The sequence below is a fragment of the Kogia breviceps genome, chromosome 4 (genome assembly GCF_026419965.1).
Source record: "Kogia breviceps isolate mKogBre1 chromosome 4, mKogBre1 haplotype 1, whole genome shotgun sequence".
NCBI classification, from domain to species: domain Eukaryota; kingdom Metazoa; phylum Chordata; class Mammalia; order Artiodactyla; family Physeteridae; genus Kogia; species Kogia breviceps.
Window position 1 is genome coordinate 129,642,936 of NC_081313.1, and position 25,521 is coordinate 129,668,456.

At 45.9% G+C, this 25,521-nt stretch overlaps 1 protein-coding gene across 2 annotated transcripts in view; it reads left to right on the forward strand.

The window, feature by feature from the left end:
* The window catches only part of ZNF496 (zinc finger protein 496), a 39,929-nt gene extending 27,383 nt beyond the window's left edge, over nt 1-12,546 (forward strand). The window contains exons 7-10 of one of the 2 annotated variants that reach the window (XM_059061703.2): nt 1,188-1,299; nt 1,850-1,957; nt 3,037-3,150; nt 9,108-12,546. In XM_059061703.2, coding sequence (XP_058917686.1) covers nt 1,188-1,299; nt 1,850-1,957; nt 3,037-3,150; nt 9,108-9,868 — 1,095 coding nt within the window. In that variant the 3' untranslated portion in view covers nt 9,869-12,546. Of the gene's footprint in view, nt 1-1,166; nt 1,300-1,849; nt 1,958-3,036; nt 3,151-9,107 lie in introns of both variants that reach the window. The other variant, XM_059061702.2, reaches the window with a different exon arrangement.
* The last annotated feature ends 12,975 nt before the right edge of the window (nt 12,547-25,521 follow it).

The following is a 25,521-nucleotide window of genomic DNA, read 5'->3' on the forward strand; positions in this document are numbered from 1 at the left end:
TTATTTTAAATGCTTTGTGATTGAAACACTTTGCAGAAAACATGTGCTTGTTAAGCCAATATATAATGACATGCTTAATAGAAATAATACATGCATGTATTTCTGTTATTCTGGGATTAGAAGGTACAAACAGAAATGTCAACTAGACCAGTAGTTGTTCATCTTTCATATTTTACTTCTCCCAAATATTCTATCAGATGATCAAGGTTCCAGATTATTACAAACAAAACAAATAATTTTTCAATGATGTTTACATATACCACCAATTATCATATTAGTATTTAGAGGAAATTTGAGAACCTAGCTTCATGGTCTAACTGGCTAAGAATTACATTTCAATTTTGTAAATGACTTCTTTATTTTTATGGACTCGCAGTATTATGTGGATATGCCATCATTTCAGAAATTAAAATTAATTTTTGACACATTCTCATGGTTTATAACACAAAGTATAAGAAAAGTCTCCCTCCTGCACGTAACCCTGGGGGTCCTAGCATCTTTTGCAGAAGCAGCTGACGGTCAAGACTTTTAGGTGCTGGGCACACAGGGACCATCTAGACAACCTCTGCTTTTTTCATGTAACAGTACACCTTGGAGGGCTTCCTACGCGGTACAGAGAAGCCCTTATTCTTTCTAACGGGGGTGTGATCAGGCCTTGTAGGATGTCCTGTAGCTTACTTAAACAGTTCTTTGTTGATGAGCATAGACCTTGTTTTCAGCTTTAACTATTATCTATGATCATCAATGCTGCAGCGAAGGAGGTCATACAGAGCTCATGCTGCACATGTGCAAAATAAACTATAGAAATGGAATCTCTGCATCAGAGGGTGAACACGTGGGTAATCTGGTGGACATTTGCCTACCTGGGAGTTGTGGGTTGCAGCCTCCCCAGCACTGTGTAGGAAGACCTCTTCTGTACATCCTTGGCCACCCTGTGAGGCATCCACTGTTTGGATTCTGCCAAAACAGATGCATCCAAGGTGGATCTCAGGCTAGAACTAGGGAATCAGTGTGAGCCTGGAGCAGCCTGTCTGCTTTTTCTTTCTCCCATCTGCACGTGTTGCTGGGGGCTCTGCCTCAACCCCGTCTTCCTTCCCACTTGTTTGTAGCATCCCTCCCCTAGCTTGTCCCTGGATTGAGGTGTACCTGTTCTCCTGTGGTTTCAGAACCGGGTTTCTTCTTTCAAGGATATGATCTTCTGCTTCTCAGAAGAGGACTGGTCCCTTCTAGACCCTGCCCAGACTGGCTTCTACGGAGAGTTCATCATTGGGGAGGACTGCGGCGTCTCACTGCCTCCAAGTAAGACTTGATTAACTCTCCTCTCTCCTGAGACCAGGCATCTATGGGGCCCATATCTGACCTCACTGTTCACCTCAAAACCCTGATGGGAGGTCACCTGTACACAGTGGCCCCAAGGCCACTTTGCAGGTTGACCGTTGCCTGCTGCTGTGACATGTAAGTTAGGCTTGTTAGCTGGCTGTTTTGCATACAAAACCAAATGTAACTTGTATCCCTTGCATTTGCTTTTCTTCTATCAGTCTTGTCCTACGGATCTCTTCATTGCTGTTTTTTCTAACTGATAGGCCTGAAAGAGTTGCCCCAGGCCCACAGCTTCCCCTTTAGTGTCCTCCCTCCCCCATCCTCTCCCTGCTTGCTCTGGCCTTTCCACTTCTCTGTGGCCCTGTGTGGCCCCTGTCGGTGTCATGGCCTGTCGTGTGTCCCTCCAACTTCTCTCTTCTCTGCCTGTCCCACAGTTGCCTGGGACAGGCAACGTCTCTCTCCTCCCACCCTGGTTTCCTGTGGGAGCAGATCACTGATGAATGTGTATCCTTCCCTTTTCTGTGAATAGATGACCCAGCTGCCCAGCTGGATCTCTCCCAAGGAGAGGAGAATGAGCCACGTGTTCCAGAGCTGCAGGACCTCCAGGGGAAGGATGTGTCCCCGGTCTCCTACTCAGGTGAGTAGTGATACCAGAACTTGATGAATAGAGCAGGATGGAAGGCCGCTGCCAGCCAGAGGCAGACCTGCTCCCTCTGTCACCGCTGGACCATGTCTTGGTAGGACAAGTCTTGCCTCCTCCCTCATTCCTTACAGAAAGAATATGGGGGTTTTACTTTTGTTAGGTGTGGGGCTTGCACTTCATCAACCAGCAACTAGGATGTAATGGCAATATCTTTCTCCTCTGCTATAAGTGACACCGGGCTTGTGCTGACAACCCAGTGGCCCCTCTACCAGTGAGGTCAGATGCTCTCCAAAGGTCAGGTAGGGGAGGAGGAGGGTGTGCTACCTCTTGGCCGGGCACTGGGCGCAGTGCCTCTGGCCGCTTCACCTGTCTACTCCTTCCAGCCACGTACTGCAGGCAGTGTGAGGAAAGTGAGGCAGGGGGTGGTGCTGGGGCTTAGCTGACATGACACAGTTCAGCAGCAGCATTTCCCAGCTCCCTCCCCACTCCCAGCTTTCTGTGTCACCAGAGCTTGTGTTTGTAACCACTGTGCTGTAATGCCTCGAGATGTCTGCTCCTTCAGGGGGAAAAAGCTCTGTGTGGTGTCGTCAGCAGACCCTTGACCCCTTCCCCTTTGGGACCTAAAGCTGGCCCAGAGCAGATCTGTATTTCACTCACTATCCCCACCTGGAACAAGCATCCAGGGCCTCTGGTGTGGCTAGCTTCCCATCCCATCTCTACCCCAGCAGGCCCTGTCCAGGCTGCATTTATGCAGCGTCTGCGTGGAGTACTGGAAATCCCACCACAGAAAATGGAAATGACAGCAGGGATGGCAGTTACTTGTCCACAGTCAAGTGGAAGGGGCAGAACCAGGATCCACATTCCTTCTATCTAGCTTCAAAACCCACGTTCGTGGTGTTGGCCCATTTTGCCTGCAGATTCATTTGCTCAACAGACATTTACTGAGTGGCTGCCCTGAGAGGGAGCCTAGGCCTACTCTTGGATCACAGCCTGGCATCTGTTAAGATGCAGCCCCCCCAGGTGGTGCTGCAGCTGCAGGGAAAATCAATGTTTTCATTTTCTTCTCTGGAAAGACTTTCCAAATCTCCAGCCATTCCAGACAGAAGAAAGAAGAAAACGGGATGAGCCACAGGTGCCAGAGTTCCAAATCTGCCAGCAGACAGTGCTCCCTCAAAGCACCTGCCCAGGTAAAGGAATGCCTGAGAGGGTGTGGGGGAGTGTGCCCCTGGGTGTGTGACGTGCGGCTTGAGTGTGCATATGTGTGTATATGGTGTGTGGTGTGTGTGTGAGCTTGTGTGTGCGTGTAGCGTGGCGCTGTGATACGGCATGTGGTGATGGCATGTGTGATGTTATGTATAGTGTGTCTGGTGTGTTGCGTGTGTGAGCGTACATGTGTGGTTTGTATGGTATGTGGCATTGTGTGGTATGCATGTGAACACGTCTGCATGTGTGTGGGCATACACGTGTGAGTGTGCGGTATTTATGTACATGGTATGTGTGTGGTGTGTGCATGTGTATAACATCTGTGTGTGAATGTATGCGTGCATGGTGTGTGTGTGTGTGTGTGCGTGCATGCGTGTTGTGTATGTGTATACATTTGTGCTAGTGGTAGGTTCAGGAATTGAACTTTCTGAAATTCCTGCTGACAGTTCCTTGCCAGCTGGCTGCCTGCCCCAGTTTTGTTTTGCTAGGTTCTCTTCCAGCTCACTCGCAATCTGAGACCTTCCCCTCCTTTCCTTTCTCTTGTGGGTTGAGTCAGGATGCTGATGTAGCGCTGTTGACCACCTAGTTTGTGTATTTCTTCCCTGAGCAAGGAAGACCAGACTCCCGGGACAAAGTGTTGAAATTAAAGAACAGGTTTGCAGAATGCTGACAGGGGGACCTCTGGAGAACATGCCCCAACTGCTTTCAGCAGCATTTAGACTCCAAGTGATGCTGGTAAAAGTTGCCAGCTCCAGAGGCGAAGACTAAAATCCCGCCATATTTAATGTCCTCAGTTTTCAGCCGTTCTTCCAAATATCACACCCAAGTCTCCGGTCCTTACTTAAACCCACTGTGTCATGGAGGACTTTCTGCAGCTATGAAGACTGACTCATGTACAATCTGTGATGCCTTTTGGAAGCAAGATTTGCATGATACTTTGGTATTTCCGCCTACCACCGCGCAGGGTTCATGACCGTTTGTGTTCACCCCCTATCCTATGTGGACAAAAGGGATTTTATGTTTATGTAAATCTACAGTAGATCTAGATGGACAGTACTCCCTCCCCACAACCTTGGGTGCTCACCCCTGGTTTTCTAAGGAGCTTGCTTCTTTCTGTATGCTGAGGATGATTATTCATGTGTAGCCCATTCTCGGTTCTGCCTGATGAAAGCTTGATTCTAGAGATACGTTTTGAATCCTCTTCAGCTTCTTCATTCCCACAGCATGTCTCAGCCCTGGCAGCATCCTTATAGAATGTGGATAGTCAGTAATCCCCAGGGGACTTTTTTAGCTCCACTCTCCCTTTGCTGGGCTCTGACACAGAATATACGTTGAAATGGCAAGAAGCTAAGGGTTGCTATCTGAGATCAGTGAGAGATGATAGATTGCAAAGAATAGGCACCGTTTCTATTTTGGTAGCCTTTCCCTTACTTCTGACAGCAGGTGGAGGGTCCACATCCCCACAGCCACGCTCATGAGGGACCCTCCCAACTGGTTCCATTTGTGTCAGTCCAACCAGCACATTATAATGCTGCCACTGCGATGGAATATCTTTTTTTAAATTTATTTATTTTATTTATTCTTTTTTCGTGGGGGGGACTGCATTGGGTCTTCGTTGCTACCCACGGGCTTTCTCTAGTTGAGGCGAGCGGGGGCTACTCTTCATTTTGGTGCACAGGCTTCCCACTGCAGTGGCTTCTCTTGTTGCAGAGCATGGGCTCTAGGTGCGTGGGCTTCAGTAGTTGTGGCACACGGGCTCAGTAGTTGTGGCATGCAGGCTCTAGAGCGCAGGCTCAGTAGTTGTGGCGCAAGGGTTTAGTTGCTCCGTGACATGTGGGATCTTCCCGGACCAGGGCTGGAACCCATGTCCCCTGCATTGGCCAGTGGATTCTTAAGCACGGCGCCACCAGGAAGCCCAGAATATCTTTTCTTGTTTATTGTGTTTTCTCTGTGACTTGCCTAGTTAATATTCTTTACTTCTTTTTTTCTTTTTTGCCCCTTCCCCCTTCACATTTGGTAAGCTCTGTGTCTTTATGTCCAAAGCACTGCACCAGTGTAAGGTCTTTACATGATTTGTGCATTGTATCCTTGCCACAACTTCTGAGATAGATACTGTCTCAGCCAGCACAGGCTACTACAGCAAAATACCATAGAGGTATTTTCTATTAAACAATAGAAAGTTATTTCTCACGGTTCTGGAGATTGAGAAGTCTGAGATCAAGTCAACAGCAGATTCATTGTATGGTGAGGGCTCTCTTCCTGCTTGTAGCTGACTGCCTTCTCCCTGTGCGCTTGTATGACTTTTCCTTGGTGCATGCTCATGGAGACAGAGCTCCTGTCTCTTCCTCTTCATATAAAGGTACTAATCCCATCCCAAAGGTCCCACCTTCAAGACCTCATATAAACCTAATTACCTTCCAAAGGTCCCATCTCCCATACCATCACATTGGGAATTAGTGCTTTGACATACAAATTCGGGGGGGGGGGACACAAACTCTTGGCCTGTAACAGGTACTATGATGTCTCCATTCTGCAGCTGGGACCCCCCCAAGCTGAAGTCTCTTGCCCAGGCAGCATCTGACACTCACAGGCTGTGAGTATCAGGCTGAGGATCTGAACCCATGTTACAGGGCTCCAGACCCATGCTCTTAATTCCACATTCGTTTGCCTTTTCCATGAATTAGTAGAAACTCAAAATTGTGGGTCTCAATCTGTTACCTCTTAGTATTTGTACATAATTCCTCCTGTTTTTTTTTAACTTTGTTTATGTGTCTTTTAGGACATAAATGGTTTCCTAAAAACGTTTCTAATGTGTAAATGCAGTTATTCATCTCTTCTTTGATTTTGTGTTTTGCTTAAGAAAGCCTCCCCATCCTAACATTATAAGAATCTATTAGTTATAATGCGTTTATTTATTTATTTTTTAAAATCTAGCTTCCTGTCCTCCCTGCTTCTCTCCTTAGCACCCTCGGCTGACAGGGCATGATTTATTCCCAGGCCACCGGAACAGCCAATTCAGCCTCCCTCTCCTGTTCTCTTCACCCCCCGCACCCCTTGCACTCATCAGTGCTGAGCTGACACAGCCCTGGTGTTACTCTTTCTCTGTGGTGTTTTGGGCAACACATCTATGAGTTGCGTCTCATCTGGTAGGAATTCTTTACACTGTTGTGTCAGTGGCACACAGCACTATTGTTGATTTATTTCCCCCTTTTTAGAAACTGCATCTATTTTTGGTCACTTCATCTGATTTAAGGGGATGTCATCCTATATGCACTGTATTTATTAGTCTCCTAGGACAGCTGTAATAAAGTACCACAGACTGGGAGGCTCGAACAACGGAAATTGATTTTCTCAACATTCTGGCAGCTTAGAAGATTGAGACCAAGGTTTCAGTAGAGTAGTTTTCTCCTGGGGCCTCTCTTCTTGGCTTGTAGATAGCTGTCTTCTCCCTGTGTTTTCACATGCTCATCTCTCTGCATGTCTGTGTCCTAACCTCCTCTTCTTACAAGGATACCTGTTGGATTAGGTCCTGCCCTGTTGACTTCATTTTAACTTAATTACCTCTTTTTAAAAAAATTATTTATTCATTTATTTAATATCTGGCTGCATTGGGTCTTCGCTGCCGCACGCGGGTTTTCTCTAGTTGCTGAGAGCGGGGGCTACTCTTTGTTGCAGCACGCGGGCCCAGTAGTTGTGGCATACAGGCTCTAGAGTGCAGGCTCGGTAGTTGTGACACACGGGCTTAGTTGCTCCGTGGCATGTGGGATCTTCTCGGACCAGGGCTAGATCCCGTGTCCCCTGCATTGTCAGGCAGATTCTTAACCACTGTGCCACCAGGGAAGCCCCCACTTAATTACCTCTTGAAAGACCTTATCTCCAAATATAGTCACATTCTGAGGTGCTAGGAGTTAAGACTTCAACATGCGTATTTTTAAGAGGAAGAGGATGCAGTTCAGCCTGTAACACTTCACCCTCTGTTCCCCCATGATTCATGCTTCTCATATGCAAAATACGTTCACCCTATCCCAACATTCCTTAACCTGTTCCAGCATCATCAAGATTTATTGTAAATCAGGTTTGGGTGAAATTCAAGGTGTACTCACTTCCAGCTGTGAACCTGTGAATCCAGACATCAAGTTATGTGCTTCCAAAATGCAATGGTAAGACAGGCAGAGAGTAGACACTCTCATTCCAAAAGGGAGAGATTGAAAAGAAGAAAGGCTGATGGCTCCCAAGCAAGTCTGAATGCTGGCAGGGCAAATTCCGTTAGATTTTAGGGCCTGAGATTCATCTTTGGCTCAGTGCTGTGTCCACACTCTGGGCCTGTGGACGCAGTGGCAGTCCTGTCGACCTCTGAACTGCCGTTGGGGCTGGTCTTCCTTTTCCTTCAAGGCTGATGCATGTTTGCAGCCAGGTAGCTCTATCAGTTTGTTCTAGAAGTCTGAGAGCCTTCTTTCAGTTCATCCTGTCTCCTTCCTTTTTATTCCAAGATGGCAGTGTTTCGGCTCATACAATGTTCTTAGAAACACTGTAGGCCTCCCATGCGATTTACAGTAGTTCAGACCGTCAGACAAGAGGGTCCTCTACAGACCATTCCTAGGATTATCTCCTCTCCATTCCCGGCTTCCGAGAAGGTTGATTGGATCCAAGGTTGTCCCGCCACACCCTTGGTGTTCTCCCCAGAATATACTTTTTCATTTTTTGCAGTATAGGTAGACTGAAAATTTTCTAAATCTTCAAGACTTCCCTAACCACTTCCCAGTCTCACGTTCTGCCCAGTCCCCCTCACACTTGTGATGGATGGACAGATACCCCCATGGACTCTGCCCCTCCCATTGTCTCTCCTGCTCTCTGTGGCTTTGGGTCTTCCTGCTATGCTCTGTCCGGTTTCACCTGCTCTCACTTTCCCTAAGCTGCCAGAACTCTCCTCTCTCCAGCAATTAAGTCCAGAATAACCATATTCCTACTAATATCTTGAAGGGCCTGGCACCACTGCCCCCCACCCCTGTTTTAGACCTGAGCCCCACGTTTCACAAAAGTGAGGAAACAGTCCTGAGGAGAGCTGCGCGGTGGGCTCTGGGCTGCAGGCCAGGACTTCATACCGGGTTCCCCAGTGCCCACCCACTTCCTCCCCACGGTACTAGCTTTCCAACATCACAGGCTTGGGATCCATCGAACGAGCTTCTTCTAGTCAGTTTATAAAGTCCAGGACATCTCTGTGCATCACCACTAGTGGCTGTTGGTGGGCCTCTGATACGACACTGAGAGGGAGAGAGGATCTTGGGCAGTCTGGGACCATTGAACAGCTCTGACATCACAGCAGGGCTCAATTCCCCTTCAGCCCTGAGACCTTGGGCACACCACCCGAGTTTGCCTATGTTTATAATGTGGCAAATAAGGTATCACTCGGTGTATCCAGGAGCAAATGGGACTGGGCATGTCAGAAGTCTTGCACAACCCCTGGGGCATTTAAGTGCTCAGAGTATGGTAGCTGGCAGCTTCCTGGCAGTCTGTTTGTAGATTATAGGGTCTTCCTCTCAAGGCTTTTAATGTACCCTGACAGATTTTTTTCCCCATGCCTGTTTAAGGAAGTCAAGGTTAAGTGATATGTAAATGCTCAAGTCTTAACACGGATAGATACAAACTCTTAGAGCTTGGAGGGGTCTCAGTGGCTAGGAAAAAAAAAAAAAAGATTGGGTCTGGGGGCTTAGGAGAAAAAGGTAGGGAAGGGGGAGAGAGGAGAAAGAAGCACCCAGGATATGTTGGCAGAGTGTGGCTAAGGGTTTCCTCGCCACTAGATGCACCAGAGGTATCTGCAACCGGAAGATCCCTTGCAAAAATGTGGGTTCCTGGACCCACGCTGAACCTTTCTGGGCAGGGTTCGTAGGGGCTAGAGTGTGGCCTGGGCAGCACCACTGACCTCCATGTTGCTTTCTGGTAGCCGGAGGTGATGCACCATTTCCCGACAACGGCCTGGATGAGGAGGTGACCATCGAGATTGTTCTATCCAGCTCTGGGGACGAGGACTCCCAGCTCGGCCCGTACTGCACAGACGAGCTGCAGAGCCCCACGGAGAAGCAGCACAGCCTCCCTACCTCCCACCGGAGCGGCCCCGAGTCAGGGGGTGAGGTGCAGACCTCCTCCAAAAAGTCCTATGTGTGCCCGAACTGTGGCAAAATCTTCCGCTGGAGGGTCAACTTCATCCGGCACCTGCGGAGTCGCAGGGAGCAGGAGAAGCCACACGAGTGCTCGGTGTGCGGGGAGCTGTTCAGTGACAGCGAGGACCTAGACGGGCACCTGGAGACCCACGAGGTCCAGAAACCTTTTAGGTGCGGGGCCTGTGGGAAGAGCTTCCGCCTCAACTCCCACCTGCTCTCCCACAGGCGGATACACTTGCAGCCAGACAGACTCGAGCTACTGAAAAAGAGAGAGCAGGAGGCATCGGGGACCATGGGCGGGGATTCCGACGCCCTCCTGGCAAAGGGCAAGGCCAAGCTGCGCTTCCAGTGCTGTGACTGCGGGAAGGTGTTCCAGCGTCCCGACCACCTGGCCCGGCACCGCAGTAACGCGCACATGATGGACAAGTCCCGGCCCTTTCAGTGCCGGTACTGCGTCAAAAGCTTTTCCCAGAACTCTGACCTCCTCCGCCACCAGCGCCTGCACATGAAGCGCCGGTCCAAGCAGGCGCTGAACTCCTACTGAGTCAAGGGCGCACACGTTGTTGGGTGCAGCTCCAGCCTGGGGAGAGCACATCCCGCTCATGCTCGCTACTGACTGGTTCCAGACTCCTCCCCGGGACAGAGACCACACCCTCCTGACCTTTACTCTCAGGTAGCAATGAGATCGTGGCCAGCTGAGCGTTTGTTCTGTCTCTGCTGTGCCGGAAGCCGGGAGGGCGTGTCACCACCAGCTTTGACTTGCCCAGTGTTTCCGGCTCTAGGAGAACCCTGTCCAGTGCTTCCCCAGCGGTGGAGGGCCTGGGGCGCCCCCTACTGCAGTGACCCCTGGTGTGGGGGGGGTCTGTCCCTTACCGACTAACTTTTAATATACTCCCATCCTGTGCTGTCTGAATGCCCACCCCATCCTGAGGTCTGGAGGTAACTGTACTTTCTACCTGACAGCAAGAAGCTGCAGATGAGGTGATGGGTTAGGAGGAAGCCAGGAAGGCGGGGTGGGACCCGTGGGCACAAGGGCGGTAGGGCCAAGCACACCAAACCATGTCATGTCATCAGAAGTCTGAGTCCTTGTCACCATCTGGTCCTCAGGAACACCTCAAAATTATGAGAAGGCCCCTTCAGGCTCAGAAGCCTTGGTGGGGGGCTTTATAGCTTCTCGCCAAATGGAAACCTTTTATTTGTGATGGTGGCTGGTTATTAGGGATTGTGAGCTCATTTAAGGCAAAGCCCACATTTTAAATTGTATGTTGGCACACACTCCCCAAAGTGTCCTTTCTTTATACCCTGAAGGTCCTTGGTATATGCTTGTGGGTTAGAAGTGAAGTCATCATCATTTGAAAGGCACTTAAGTTTCCTTTCCCGTTGGGTCGTGTCTAGGAAAGGGGAGCTCAGCTCCAGTGAAGGAGAGGTTCTTTGGCTGGGTGAACTGAGCAGGGGAAACAACAGAGCCTTTGGTGAAGTCACTCTCTACATATATAGTAACTTAGTGTGCCAGTTGTATTAGTTCATTAGGGCTGCTGTAACAAAGTACCAAAAACTGGGTGGCTTAGAACTACAGAAATTCATCCTCTCGGTTCTGGAGGCCAGAAGTCCCAAGATCAGAGTGTCAGCAGGGTTGGTTTCTTGTAACGGAAGGATCTGCTCCATGCCCTCTCCTTTAGCTTCAATGGTTACTGACAATTGTTGATATTCTTTGTCTTGTTGAAGCATCACCCCATCTCTACTTTCATCTTTACATGGTGTTCCTGTGTATGTGTCTGTCTCCAAATTTTCCCTTTTTATAAAGACACTAGTCATATTGGATTAGGGCCTACCCTACTGTTTCCAGTATGTTCCCATCTTAACCCATTGTATCTGCAGTGACCCTATTTCCAAATAAGGTCACATTCTGAGGTACTGGGGTTAGGACCTCGACGTGAATTTGGGGGGGATGGGGAGACACAATTTAACCCATAAAACTAGATAATCCTGAGGTTCTGCTGTCATTGCTGATTCACAGGTGAGTCAGTACAAACTTGGGTTAGCTTGCTCTCAGTTCCATTGGAAGCAGGATTCAGATCCAAGCTTCACCTCCCAGGGTGGATGTCCTTCGCATATAGCCTTTAAATTTCATTGCCTGGGGTTCTGGACTGGGAGTGACCGCTGGTAGTGAAACCGCAAGCAATGAAAACCATGGTCTTGTTCCTGGCAGACTGGCCAGGTTGGCTCAGCTCAATGATAAAGCACAGAGGCTATAGAGTATCGGCGACTAAATCAGAAAGCCAGCCACCAGGCATGCGTTATGTACTTGTATGTCAGGTCCCATTAGCAGGCAGTAAGGCTGGGCAAGTGAACGCAAGGCCCTTTGTTCCTTGTCAGCCCCTTCATTGTCACGTTGAGAGACACTGCTGCCACAACTCAGTGAAAGAGTTACAAGGTTTTATAGTTATGATTACTGTGCCTGTGTAGATTCATCTACATACCCAGGAACAGTAAATGCAATAAAATAATTTGGTCGTACCCTGAACAAGAAATAAACTATTGAGGCTCTTTGTTTTCTACATAGTTTGCCTCTTGGATTGATCTTCCAGGAAAAGGGGAAAATATGAATCTTGAAGGCCAAGGGAGGGGAAAATTCCAAACTGAACCCAGATTCCGTGTACATTTACCCCACCCACCTGTGCACTCTTGCCCAAGGATTCTATTCAGAGGGGAGGTTATGATCCCAAGAGGAACACTACTCTACTTAGTGTATTTTATCTGAAAATCGTAAGTAAGAAAGAAAGGGAATGTGAGAGAATTGAAACCTTTGGGGACGCTGTGCATCTGTCCAGTACCCACCAAATATTGTGAGGGGGTCCCCCATTCACTTACGCAAACCTGACCAAGGTACTTAGCTAATCAGAAGGTTACCTTCCCCCTGGATTCAGAAACCACCCTACTGGGTGATGCAACTCAAATCCCAGGTTCTTTCCATGCAGAAGAACCAATGCAGTTACCTGCTCTGGAGAAAGCTCTTCCAGAAGATAGGAGAACTGACCGACTTAGTCCCTTCCCACCCTCCCTGGGTAGCTGGGCAGACAGGTGAGCTATGTTTCTACCTTGCCATGGGTGTTCAGAGACCCCACATCTGAAGAACATCTGTCCTCCCTGTTCATCTGATGCCTTGGCATTGTCCCCATAAATTCACAGGTGCGTAATAAAATTCGACTCACTGAATTAATATTTGCGTTTGACTTTTCATTTTAGTTTAAAAAGTAACAAGTAGCACAGCTGAGAGGGATGGTCAGTTGGCCTGACAAAGAGAAGTTGAGGCGGAAGGATGCTGAAGATGGCCGTCTGCACGTCAGGCATCACCTTGTGAAACTTCCGGGCCTCAGATAGATAGTTCTGGTCACCTGATCTGACTTCTCTAGAGGAGACAGGAAGTAACTGCTTCTTTACACCAGGGATGGGATGAACTCCTGGTAACACCATAGCTGTTTCACCCAACCTCTGCCATTTTCATGTAGCATCTGTCTCCTGACCTCTTGCCACAGCTGGGAAAAACAAAGACAAAGCCAGTGGTGGGAAGGAAGGTCCCTTGCTATTCTTAAGTCAACTCATGGCACAAGTGGAAGAGAAGGCACAAGTCTGTGCCTACCTTGGACTTGGAGATTGATCCTGGTTGCTTTTTTCCTATGAGATAGTTTCCCTTCTCTACCAAAAACAGAGTTTTGGTCAGGCACAAACACTTAAGCTTGCAGCATAATGGAGGGAATTTGATGACATTTTTGTCACCTTCCCAATTCCATCAACTAAACCCAGGTGCATTTCCTATTAGGAACAAAAGTTGATACTTTTTTGTTTTATGAGGAATGGTCAATGCCTACCAGTGGTCCAATGCAAACGAGTCTACAGATTAGGTAACATGCATAAGAAGGCAGCTTAGCCGGCAAAGGATCATTGGGAGGAAGACTGGATGACCAGGCTCTCCTGCAGCCCTGCCGCACAGCTAAGGCACCCAGCATCTGCAGGCTGGTTATTTGGGATCATAAGTTCATCAAGGGCAAAGCCCTGGGGTTCCATCCATACCTTTTGACCATCCCATACAGATTAGGAGTTTTATCCTCCCTCTAAGCCATAGCCAACAACCAGAGCACCATGATTAATGTGCATATAATCACCAAAGTACACTGCAGTATTATTAATTCCCCATAAGATGCAGAACTCTCTTAAGAAATGGAAGAGCAGATTCACACATTAATGGGAAGGGCCAGTCTTCACTCGCGTATCTTGGCTATAGCCAAGGAGATCACAAGCAGATTGGTAACCCCCTCAAGACAAAGGGCTGTCTCCTCAGCACACAAATAAATGGCAGGGGATTGCCCTTTTCCCATCACCCGCTAAAAAACGGTTTGGTGCAAGTCGTGTCTGTACTAGCCTATTATGTACAGGTCTTGCTACATCTTGTCAAAATGTAAAGGGGCCAGGATACCTGCCCTGAAAACGTTGCAAGTCAGACAAGGTGCAGACTTAATAGTTGGGGTAAATCAATCCCACCCAAATCAAGCTGGATCACCTTTGAAAGTGTCTTGTGTGCTCTGAAAAGAGATGGGGGCCTGCTTCTAACCCACTGAAGGTAAATTCAGAGTGATTTCTAGATTTAAAAATATATATATTTATTATTTATTTATTTTTCGCTGTGTTGGGTCTTCGTTGCTGCACGCAGGCTTTCTCTAGTTTCAGTGAGTGGGGGGGCCACTCTTTGTTGCGGTGCACGGGCTTCTCATTGTGGTGGCTTCTCTTGTTGCAGAGCACGGGCTGTAGGTGCGTGGGCCTCAGTAGTTGTGGCTCGTGGGCTCTAGAGCACAGGCTCAGTAGTTGTGGCACACGGGCTTAGTTGCTCCGTGGCATGTGGGATCTTCCCGGACCAGTGCTCGAACCCATGTCCCCTGCACCGACAGGTGGATTCTTAACCACTGCGCCACCAGGGAAGTCCTAGATATTTTTAAGTATTTCTCTGAGTAAATATTTTGGAAAAGAAGATTTGGAGTGGAAAAGAGTATAAGCTCATATTGAAATCATATCAACACAGCATCTTCAGCAAACAATGAGTCGTCAAGTTGCAGGTAGGGGGTGGGGTTGCTAAGAGTGGCTGGACCAAATTTCTCTTGGTCTCCTTTTTTGCAACTCATATTTTTCTAGAATGGCTTGGCTGATGTCCAGGTGATATTCTGTGGTCGTGATCTAAAAATTTCACTAGCAACTTTCTTTAACCATCTGCTCAAGAAGCCAAAAGTCTAACAGATGTGCACTCACCAAATTTATGGAAGGAGAACCAGGTGCACCAGCAAAGATGGCCACTGAGATGAGAGATCCAGGGGCCTCAGCATCCTTAAGGCTGTCTCCTGTACCTGTGGAGATTTTCATGTAGCTGCCTTTGGTGACAGCAGAGAACTTTGGCTCAGGCACACTCTCTGTGTTTTGAGAAGGTGCTAGGCAGGTGGGCAGTCTTGGGGTTCAGAGCGGGTAGGCATAGACCCACATTGTAGTTGGGAAGGAGAGGGTGGACAGATACCTGGTATATTCTCTCAATGTTTTCTCCACTGCTAATCACCCACCAAGAACTGAGAGCTCATTGTGTTTACCTGTTTACATTGTCAGCTCAGTATCTGAATCAAAATGGGATATTGATAATGGGCGGTAAAAGGGTGCACCTTGTCAATTCTTCCCTCCCAAGAGAGACTGGACTCCTATTGGAGCAGGAGCTTGGAAACCAGCTTTTCCAAGTGCTGAGAAGAGCCTGCTGCTATCATAACGCAGATGCTCTGACACCAACTGGGTGTCCACTGTGGACAGGGAATGTTGCCTGCCATTCCAGTAAACAGGGATCAAGCCATCGGCCACGGCAACCCTGCCCCTCCCTCCCTGACTGTGCGCCCTGAGGGGAATACAGGATAGAGAAAAACAGGGACTTCCCTGGCAGTCCAGTGGTTAAGACTCCGCACTTCCAACACAGGGGGTGTGGGTTTGATCCCTGGTTGGGAAGCTAGAATCCCACATGCCAAGGATAGAGAAAAACAGGAAGCATTATGTGCTTTGGATACTGACCCTATATAGTTAAGATGCTTATCTAAGGAATAAACTCACTGAGCCCAGATTCTTGCATCTTCCCTTACAGAGAAAAGTGCTAAAATCATTCACTTGAGGTGTCTGTTTTTGTGATTAGCAGTAATAAATGCAGTCACTCTCCCACTAGGACGGACACTCTGAGAATATGGAACACATGATTTTTGGTTTTGTTACTCTTCTGGGTGAAGGTGAGATTTTTCTGAGCTGGATTTTAAGGGGCAGAGGGAAGCAAATTCCTTTTTTGCAACTTTTCATGTTCACTTGGGAAAGAAGTCTGAGACAAAAGATTGTCTGAAGCCACACAGCCTCTTTCTCCCTAAACCTGAGCTGATCTCCTTCGGCCTTGAGAAAGGGCCCTCCAGGGGATATCAGTGCTCTAGCCCATGTGCTTCACACCCCCTCCCCAACCCATGTTTGGGTCACAAGATTTGGCTGAAGAAGACAGAACCACAGCCCTGGCTGAGTTTCAGGCTCTGGACAGCAAAGGTGAAGTTGAAACTGAGCAGGACCCTGTGGGGCCCTCCTGGGCACAAAGGCCTTTCTGTGTCCCCCATTTCTTGTTTGTAGGAAATAGACTTCATTCAGCCTCCTTGACCTTCCCTGAGTCAAAAGGGTGGATCCAAACAGTTGCTAATCAGGGCAGGGAGAAGAATGCCGAAACAAGGAAGGAGCTGTCAATAAACAATAGTGCAGTGTTGGGGCAGGGTCCTAGTTCCTCCTCAAGGAATATGCATAACAATATCTTTGAGTTCTTCTGCTGGAACTAAGGCCCCAACCCAGGTGAAGGATGGTAAGTTCATGCTGCGCACAAGATTCCTGGAATACTGCCCAGTTTCCTCAGCACCAACCAATCAGAAGAAAGTCACACACCCTGCAGCCCTCACCCTAAATTTTGCCTATGAAAACACCCCCCCCCGAAAAAAAAACAGAAAACAAAAAAAGACAAAACAACTTTTCCTCCTACACCATTGAGGAGCTCAGGGTTTTTGAGCATAGGCTACCCATTCTCTTTGCTTGACCCTGCAATAAACATTTCTCTGCTCCAAACTCTGATGTTTCAGTTTATTTGGCATCAGTGTGCATCAGGCACACAAACTTTCTTCAGTAACAAAGTCATGATAAATCCAGGGAGGAAAAAAAAAATCATTTTTAATGAAAAGGCCCTGGTCAGCTTTGAAATAGGTTAAGGGTGACACATAAAGGAAGGGGGCAGGGCACAACCATTAAAAAGAACCACACAACCATTAAGAAGCACAGGATACCACAAAAACTGGTTAGAACTTACTAGGTCCAAGATGGCGGAAGATTCAACTTCCAGTAGACCTTGAGCCTCATTATACACTCATTGTAATACATTAGCATCTAAATGACACACCCACAGGTGCCATGACAGTTCCGAGGCCGACCATAAAAGGCCGAAACGTGGGTGGTGGCCCAGTTCCTGGCAATCTCTGCCCTTTCCCCAAAATAGTTGGAATAATCCTCCCACTCGTTAGCCTATGAAATTACCCAACTCATAAAAGCTAACCACTCCCACACCTCGGCGCCACTCTCACTTTCCAAGACCCTGACCTCATGCCCTGGGGTCACCTCTCTTGCCTCCTGAGATGGCCCATACTCTGTCTATGGAGTGTGTATCTCTTTGAATAAACCTGCTTTAACTTTACTCTGGCTACCTCCTGAATTCTTTCCTGCGTGAAGCCAAGGACTCTCACTTGGTGACCCGCCCCAGGGACTCACTAGAGACCTGGGACATGACCATTTTCTTGTGTCCCATTTTTCCTAGAACATGGGGAAGAGACTTCATGAGAAGAGGACTTGTTTTACCTGGAAACACCTAGGAGTTGCCTTCACTGCTCATCCCTCTCCTTTGCTCCCTTGGTGGCTGTGAGGGACTTATAAAGTCCAGATGCCTTTGGCTTGGCAGCTGTGGGCAATAGATGACATTAACACTTGGGTGCCACCTATCTATTCCTCAGAGGGGCAACTCTCTTTGGGACCCCAAAGTATTACTTTGGGGACTGCTTTATTCCAACAAGGCTACAACAGAAACTCCATGGTGGGGTGGGGTAGAAGGCAGGGGTGGTCCATTTCTGGGTGTTGTGTATCCTCGTGCACTTTTGTCTTGATAATCAGATCAAACCACCAACAGTCATGGAAATACTGATATCTTGGAGGTACTCAGCTCTCCCAACTATAATCTCCTGCCCCTCCCTAACCTCCGTCTGTCTTTTCCGTCTTGTCTGTCTGTTTTCCAAAAAGGCATGTGACGGCTTCCCTGGTGGTGCAGTGGTTGGGAATCCGCCTGCCGATGCTGGGGACACGGGTTCGTGCCCCGGTCCGGGAGGATCCCACATGCCGTGGAGTGGCTGGGCCCGTGAGCCATGGCCGCTGAGCCTGTGCATCCGGAGTCTGTGCTCCACAACGGGAGAGGCCAGAACAGTGAGAGGCCCGCGTACGACAAAAAAAAACCAAGCAAACAAACAAACAAAAAAGGCATGTGAGTGCAACAGAGAGACCTAGGGAGGAGATCTGACTGGATTCTGGTCTCACCATCCTGCATAGCCCTGAGCATTTTCCTGGGAGTCTTTTAAATGCTCTGAGCCTCAGGAGTTTGCTCAGTGACAGTCCCCTTGGCCTGCATGGGCAGAGGCACAACTGTGCTTGCCAAGCTTGTAACCTGAGCTCAGCCCTGCGTCATCTGAGCTAGAAAGGGAAAGGTACACACATAAGTTGTGCAAGATTTTATGTGAACCTCGATATGCCCCTCCTTTTGGTAGATGGTAACCCAAGAAGCAGGAAAAAAGGCTCAGGAATTTCCCTATTACTGGAAGAAACTTGTGTATTTACCTCTTATGGCAACTGGAAGAGCTTTGTCCATTGTTAACTCATTTAATCTTCACAATTATTTAGCAAAATAGGCGCAATTATTACCCTCATTTTATGGATAAGGCATGGAGTGGTTAAGGAATTTGATTAGGGACACACAGCTGACCCAAGATTCCAATTCAGGCAACCTGTATAGGTAGTCTGGGCTTTTCATAGTGTGCTGAGTTACTGCTCACTAAGGCATTAAGCAATAAACTCCACAAATGATTTTTAAATTGCTGCTGTGATGAAGGCTACAGACAAGAAATGCAGAGAGAAGATACAGGGAGGTATTCCTTAGTCTATGAGGTCAGGGAAGGCTTCCATGAGAAGTAACTTTGAAAGTGAGATGGGGCAGATGAATAAAAAGTAGCAGGAAAAAGGGAGGGGACAGGAATTACCACAACTGGTAGGACAGAGAATAGGCCAGAGTAGCACCAGACCTTGTACTTTACCTTGAGAGTCCATTTGGACAAGGGTGTGACATATCTAATTTTGTGTTTTCTAAGATGTTTCTGCTGCAGTGGGGTGAAGGGGAAGGAGTACTGGGGATACTGGAGAGGGGCAGCAGGTACAGGGGAGATAGTGAGGTATAGGGGAGGGGCAGTGCAGTTCAGTGTAAGGCAGTACAGTACACAGGAAGGGCAGTGAGTTTTAGGGGTGCAGAGGAGTGACAGTGAGTTTTAGGAGAGAAACAGTGGGGGCAATGGGGTGCAGAGGAGGGGCAGTGGGGTACATTGTAGGGGCAGTGAGTTTTAGGGTAGGGACAGTGAAGTCAGGGGAAGCAGGCAGTGCTGGGGATTTGGGGGAGGTGAGTTTCAAAGCTGTTGAGCTAGGACAACTGAGATACCAATCAGGAGCTGTTAACAGCAACAGAGGTGCAGAGAAGTAGAGAGATCTGAGAAATATGTGGGAAGTAAGCAGAGGAGAACTTCCCAGTTTCTTTTTTTTTTTTTAACCTCTTTTTTGGAGTATAATTGCTTTACAATGGTGTGTTAGTTACTGCTTTATAACAAAGTGAATCAGTTATATATATACATATGTTCCCATATCTCTTCCCTCTTGTGTCTCCCTCCCTCCCACCCTCCCTATCCCACCCCTCTAGGTGGTCACAAACCACCTAGCTGATCTCCCTGTGCCATCGGCTGCTTCCCACTAGCTATCCATCCTATGTTTGGTAGTGTATATATGTCCATGCCACTCTCTCACTTCGTCACAGCTTACCCTTCCGCCTCCCCATATCCTCAAGAACATGCTCTAATAGGTCTGTGTTTCATTCCCGTCCTACCACGAATCTCTTCATGACATTTGTTTTTCTTAGATTCCATATATATGTGTTAGCGTATGGTATTTGTTTTTCTCCTTCTGACTTACTTCACTCTGTATGACAGACTCCAGGTCCATCCACCTCACTACAAATAACTCAATTTCGTTTCTTTTTATGGCTGAGTAATATTCCATTGTATATATGTGCCACATCTTCTTTATCCATTCATCTGTTGATGGACACTTAGGTTGCTTCCATGTCCTGGCTATTGTAAATAGAACTGCAATGAACAATTTGGTACATGACTCTTTTTGAATTATGGTTTTCTCAGGGTATATGCCCAGTACTGGGATTGCTGGGTCGTATGTTAATTCTATTTGTAGCTTTTTAAGGAACCTCCATACTGTTCTCCATAGTGGTTGTATCAATTTACATTCCCACCAACAGTGCAAGAGGGTTCCCTTTTCACCACACTCTCTCCAGCATTTATTGTTTGGAGATTTTTTGATGATGGCCATTCTGACTGGTACGAGATATCTCATTGTAGTTTCAATTTGTATTTCTCTAATTATTAATGATGTTGAGCATTCTTTCATTTTTTTACAGAACTAGAACAAAAAATTCCACAATTTGTATGGAAACACAAAAGACCCCGAATAGCCAAAGCAATCTTGAGAATGAAAAATGAAGCTGGAGATATCAGGCTCCCTGACTTTAGACTATACTACAAAGCTACAGTAATCAAGACAGTGTGGTACTGGCACAAAAACAGAAACATAGATAAATGGAACAGGAGAGAAAGCCCAGAGATAAACCCACACACATAAGGTCACCTTATCTTTGATAAGGGAGGCAAGAATATATACTGGAGAAAAGACAGCCTCTTCAATAAGTGGTGCTGGGAAAACTGGACAGCTACATGTAAAAGTATGAAATTAGAACACTCCCTAACACCACACACAAAAATAAACTCAAAATGGGTTAAAGACCTAAATGTAGTGCCAGACACTATCAAACTCTTAGAGGAAAACATAGGCACAACACTCTATGACATAAATCACAGCAAGATCCTTTTTGACCCACCTCCTAGAGAAATGGAAATAAAAACAAAAATAAACAAATGGGACCTAATGAAACTTAAAAGCTTTTGCACAGCAAAGGATACCATAAACAAGACCAAAAGACAACCCTCAGAATGGGAGAAAATATTTGCAATTGAAGCAACTGACAAAGGATTAATCTCCAAAATTTACAAGCAGCTCAATAACAAAAAAACAAACAACCTAATCCAAAAATGGGCAGGAGACCTAAATAGACATTTCTCCAAAGAAGATATACAGATTGCCAGTTTCTGACTTGAACAGAAGGGTGATATTTTGAGAAGGAAGGAATATTTCCACATGAGTTCGGTGTGAGACTTGCTGAGTCTCAGGGTAGCCACAGGGAGAGCCAGCAGGATATGCACATCTGGAAATCAGGGAGAACTTCAGGCTGCAGGGGAAACACTTGTCACTGTAATTTGAGGTGTGAGAGTAAATGAGATGGCCATGGGAGAAAGCACATAAGGGCAAGAGACCCTGGATGGAGAGTCCTAGGAAACATCTATATTTAAAAGTCTCAGTCCATATCAGCAACCAAGAAAAATGCAGAAGGCTGCAAATTAGAAAAGAGTTTATTTGGAGTCTTGGAAATTGCAATTCAGGAGACAGACTCAGGTAAAACCCAAAGAGTTTTCTGGGAAAGAAAGAGTCAGTGGCTTATAAAGGCAAAAGCCACAGAGCTGTTAAAGTTGTCTGGCAAGAATTATGATTAACTCTGATACAAGAAAGAAAATATTTAAGGGTTAGCTAAAGATGGTGGAGTAGAACGACATGTGCTCACCCCCTCTTATGAAAACAGCAGAATCACAACTAATGGCTGAACAACCATCAAAAAAAAAAAAAAAAAAAACAACCACTGGAACCTACCAAAAAAGACACCTTACATCCAAAGACAAAGGAGAAGCCACCTGAGGCAGTAGGAGGGGCACAATCATGACATAATCACATACCTGCCAAGTGGGTGACACACAGACTAGAAAACAATTATACAACAGAAATTCTCCCACTAGAGTGGAAGTTCTGAGCCCCATGTCAGGCTTCCCAGCCTGGGGGTCTGGCAATGGGATGAGGAATCCCCAGAGAACCTGGCTTTGAAGGCCAGTGGGATTCATTTACAGGACTTCCATAGGACTGGGGGAGACAAAAACTCAACTCTTGGGGGGCACACACAAAGTCTTGTGAGCACTAGGACCCAGGGGAAAAAAAAGCAGTGACCCCAAAAGTGACTGGCCAGACCTACCTGCTAGTATTGGAGTGTCTCCTGCAGAGGCAGGGTGTGGGGGGCAGGGGGCTGTGGCTCACTGCAGGGACAAAGACACTGGGAACAGCAGTTCTGGGAAGTACTCATTGGTGTGAGCCTTCCTGGAGACTGCCATTAGCCTTGAAAAACAGCCTGTAGGCTCCAGAGCTATGTAGCCTTAGGTCAAACAACCAACAGGGAGTGAACACAGCCCCATCCATCATCAGAGAAGTAGATTAATGCTTTACTGAGCGTGGCCTTGCCCAGCAGAGGGACAAGACCCAGCTCTATTCACCACTACTCCCTCCCATCAGGAAGCTTGCACAAGCTTCTGAGATAGCCACATCCACCAAAGAATGGACACCAGAAGTAAGAACTGCAGTCTGTGGAAAGAAAACCACAATCACAGAAAGTTAGACAAAATGAAACAGCAGAGGGTTATGTCCCAGATGAAGGAACAAGATAAAACCCCAGAAAAGCAACTAAGTGAAGTGAAGATAGGCAACTTTCTGGAAAAAGAATTCAGAATAATGATAATGAAGATGATCCAGGATCTCAGAAAAAGAATGGAGGCAAGGATTGAGAAGATGCAAAAAATGTTTAACAAAGACCTAGAAGGACTAAAGAGCAAACAGAGATGAACAGTACAATAAATGAAATGAAAAATACACTAGAAGGAATCAATAGCAGAATAACGGAGGCAGAAGAATGGATAAGTGATCTCGAAGACAGAATGGTGGAAAACACTGCTGTTGAACAGAATAAAGACAAAAAAATGAAAAGAAATGAAGACAGTCTAAGAGACTTCTGGGACAACATTAAATCCACCAACATTCATATTAGAGGGGTCCAAGATGGAGAAGACAGAGAGAAAGGACCTGAGAAAATATTTGAAGAAATAATAGCTGAAGACTTCCCTAATATGGGAAAAGAAACCGTCACCCAGAGAGTCCCAGGCATGATAAAGCCAAAAAGGAACACACTGAAACACATAGTAATCAAATTCACAAAAATTAAAGACAAAGAAAAAATATTAAAAGCAACAAGGGAAAAATGACAAATAACATACAAGGGAACTCCCATAAGGTAATCAGCTGATTATTCAGCAGAAACTCTGCAGGCTAGAAGGGAGTGTCAGGATATATTTTAAATGAAGAAAGGGACGAACCTACAACCAAGATTACTCTACCCAGCAAGGATCTCATTCAGATTCGATGGAGATATAAAGGCTTTACAGACAAGCAAAAACTTAAGAGGATTCAGCACCACCAAACCAGCTCTACAACAAATCCTAAAGGAAATTCTCTAGGCAAGAAACACAAGAGAAGGAAAAGACCTACAAGAACAACCCGAAACTATTAAGTAAATGGTAATAGGAACATACATATCGATAATTACCTTAAATGTAAATGGATTAAATGCTCCCAGCAAAAGACACAGACTGGCTGAATGGATATAAAAACAAGACCCAAATATATGCTGTCTACAAGAGACCCACTTCAAGCCTAGGGACACATACAGACTGAAAGTAAGGGGATGGAAAAAGATATTCCATGCAAATGGAAATCAGAAGAAAGCTGGAGTAGCAATTCTCATATCAGACAAAATAGACTTTAAAATAAAAACTATTACAAGAGACAAAGGACAATACATAATGATCAAGGGATCGATCCATGAAGAAGATATAACCATTGTAAATATTTATGCACCCAACATAGGAGCACCTCAATACATAAGGCAAATACTAACAGCCTTAAAAGGGGAAATCGACAGTAACACAATTATAGAGGGGACTTTAACACCCCACTTTCACCAATGGACAGATCATCCAAAATGAAAATAAATGAGGAAACACAAGCTTTAAATGATACATTACACAAGATGGACGTACTAGATATTTATAGGACATTCCATCCAAAAACAACAGAATATACATTTTTTTCAAGTGCTCATGGAACATTCTCCAGGATCGATCATATATTGGGTCACAAATCTAGCCTTGGCAAATTTAAGAAAATTAAAATCGTATCAAGTATCTTTTCCGACCACAACGCTATGAGACTAGATATCAATTACAGGAAAAGATCTGTAAAAAATACAAACACATGGAGGCTAAACATTACACTACTTAATAAGGAAGTGATCACTGAAGAAATCAAAGAGGAAATCAAAAAATACTTAGAAACAAATGACAATGGAGACACGACGACCCAAAACCTATGGGATACAGCAAAAGCAGTTCTAAGAGGCAAGTTTATAGCAATACAATCATACCTTAAGACACAGGAAACATCTCAAATAAACAACCTAACTTTGCACTTAAAGCAATTAGAGAAAGAAGAACCAAAAAAACCCAAATTTAGCAGAAGGAAAGAAATCATAAAGATCAGATCAGGAATAAATGAAAAAGAAATGAAAGAAACAATAGCAAAGATCAATAAAAGTAAAAGCTGGTTCTTTGAGAAGATAAATAAAATTGATAAACCATTAGCCAGACTCATCAAGAATAAAAGGGAGAAGACTCAAATCAATAGAATTAGAAATGAAAAAGGAGATGTAACAACTGACTCTGCAGAAATACAAAAGATTATTAGAGATTACTACAAGCAACTGTATGCCAATAAAATGGACAACCTGGAGGAAATGGACAAATTCTTAGAAATGCACAACCTGCCGAGACTGAACCAGGAAGAAATAGAAAATGTGAACAGACCAATCACAAGCACTGAAATTGAAACTGTGATGAAAAATCTTCCAACAAACAAAAGCCCAGGACCAGATGGCTTCACAGGCGAATTCTATCAAACATTTAGAGAAGAGCTAACACCTATCCTTCTCAAACTCTTCCAAAAGATAGCAGAGGGAGGAACACTCCCAAACTCATTCTATGAGGCCACCATCAGCCTGATACCAAAACCAGACAAAGACGTCACAAAGAAAGAAAACTACAGGCCAATATCACTGATGAACATAGATGCAAAAATCCTCAACAAAATATTAGCAAACAGAATCCAAGAGCACATTAAAAGGATCATACACCATGATCAAGTGGGGTTTATTCCAGGAATGCAAGGATTCTTCAATATACGCAAATCAATCAACGTGATACACCATATCAACAAACTGAAGGCGAAAAACCATATGATCATCTCAATAGATGCAGAGAAAGCTTTTGACAAAATTCAACACCCATTTATGATAAAAACCCTGCAGAAAGTAAGCATAGAGGGAACTTTCCTCAACATAATAAAGGCCATATATGACAAACCCACAGCTAGCATCGTTCTCAATGGTGAAAAACTGAAACCATTTCCACTAAGATCAGGAACAAGACAAGGTTGCCCACTCTCACCACTCTTATTCAACATAGTTTTGGAAGTTCTAGCCACAGCAATCAGGGAAGAAAAAGAAATAAAAGGAATCCAAACAGGAAAAGAAGAAGTAAAGCTGTCACTGTTTGCAGATGACATGATACTATACATAGAGAATCCTAAGGATGCTACCAGAAAACTACTAGAGCTAATCAATGAATTTGGTAAAGTTGCAGGATACAAAATTAATGCACAGAAATCTCTGGCATTCTTATACACTAATGATGAAAAATCTGAGAG